Source organism: Cariama cristata, unplaced genomic scaffold (assembly GCF_000690535.1).
Source record: "Cariama cristata isolate BGI_N322 unplaced genomic scaffold, ASM69053v1 scaffold6349, whole genome shotgun sequence".
Lineage (NCBI taxonomy): Eukaryota > Metazoa > Chordata > Aves > Cariamiformes > Cariamidae > Cariama > Cariama cristata.
The window spans coordinates 8,847-10,324 of NW_009633950.1; the positions used below are offsets into that span (position 1 = coordinate 8,847).

General features: G+C 48.5%; 1 protein-coding gene across 1 annotated transcript in view; it reads right to left on the bottom strand.

The window, feature by feature from the left end:
* Positions 1–976: 976 nt before the first annotated feature.
* The window catches only part of LOC104166872 (voltage-dependent T-type calcium channel subunit alpha-1H-like), a gene marked incomplete at its 5' end in the record, with an annotated part of 53,217 nt that continues 52,715 nt past the window's right edge, over positions 977–1,478 (bottom strand). The window contains 1 exon segment of the mRNA XM_009706966.1: positions 977–1,474. Coding sequence (XP_009705268.1) covers positions 977–1,474 — 498 coding nt within the window.

Genomic DNA, 1,478 nt, shown 5'->3' on the forward strand with positions numbered 1-1,478 from the left:
AAAAAAAGCAACAGGACAGTTGTACAGACAAGAAGAATGAATAACTTATTATTGCACTGGCTACAATTCAGTAGTGATTTGTTTTTTTTTTTTTTCTGTAGTTAGAACAACCTCTAAAGTACAATAGAAAAATGAGAGAGATGTCTAAAGCATCAGCTGTGAAAAGAAGCTGGTGGGATGATGGTGGAGGGAAGGAGAGGAAAAAAATGAAAATGAAGAAAGAAGAGAAACATTTGGAAAACGAATGGCCGTAATAATTAGTTCCACATAAAACCCAAGGAAACACCACCCAGTTGCGGAGTCACATGTAATGCAAAAACCAGTATCGTTTCTCTATAAAAATATGTGCATTATGAAGAGAGAGTTTTCGTGGGTGTAATTTTTTTTGTCTTTTTCCTTGTTTTGTATTTCACAAATACATTATTTCTATTTATATAACTGCTGATATACAGACAATGTACAGCTCCCAGCTCCTGGGCACTCCCGCGTAATGTGACATCTCTAAAAGGTGCCTTGTTAAAAGTTGAGCATCTTTAAAAAAACAAAACCAACAAAACCCAAAGAGAATCCCCCAAATCCCAACCACCGCCACCTCGAACCCGAATCAATGTGATTGAGGCCATAGAGGAGGGTAGGCGGAACGAAGCAACCCCCTGAATCGACTCTGCCGTCCCTTTAGAAAAGAAACCCCCAAACCGCTTTGCAAATCTGCTTCCTCTCCCACCCTGAAACCCGTCACCGTTTCGTCCAGCCGTTTGTTTGGTTTCTTTTTAATTTTTTTTAAATCTTTTTTTGTATGTGTGTGTGTGTTTTTTTTGCAAACCTCCACAGCGCTTAAGAACAAGTGACTGCGAGAAAGGAAAAAAACCCGAGCGAGCAGCCACCCACGTACCTGTGGCCGCTCAGTCCCTTCGGTTTGGAAACCCACATTGGTGTCAAGCCCTTGAGACCCCCCCCGCTCCCCCCTCCCAGAAAGCTATACTGGGTCATCGATGTCTTCTTCTGTTGCGACAGTCACGGGGACCAAGTCCTGCTTCCGGAGGGGGCTCTTAGCAATGCCCAGCAGCTCTTTGCTTTTCTCGGCGTTGCTCCACTGAGTTTTTAAGTGATCCGGCTTTTTCAGTTCGGAGGTGGCGGGGTCCGTCCGGGAGTCCACGGAGGCCGGCGTGGACTGACCGCTGTCCAGGAGGAGATCTGAGAGGCTGCTCAAGGAGCTGCCGTCCAACTGCTCGAAGGAGAAGTTGGGGATGGTCAGGTGCTCCCCACGGCACGGGGGCTGGCCCCGACGCTCCGTTTTGGAGGCCGGCTCCCCAGGCTGGCTCTCCACGAGCTCCAGGGACTCCCTGTAAGCTGGGAACTCGCAGGATGGGGTCCTTCGCCGCAGCATGCTGTTCTCGGAGGGTTTGGTGCGCGAGGCTGCCCCACCATCATCCTCCATGGGAGGATCTATAGAAATGCAGGGCGGGCTCATCTTCTTC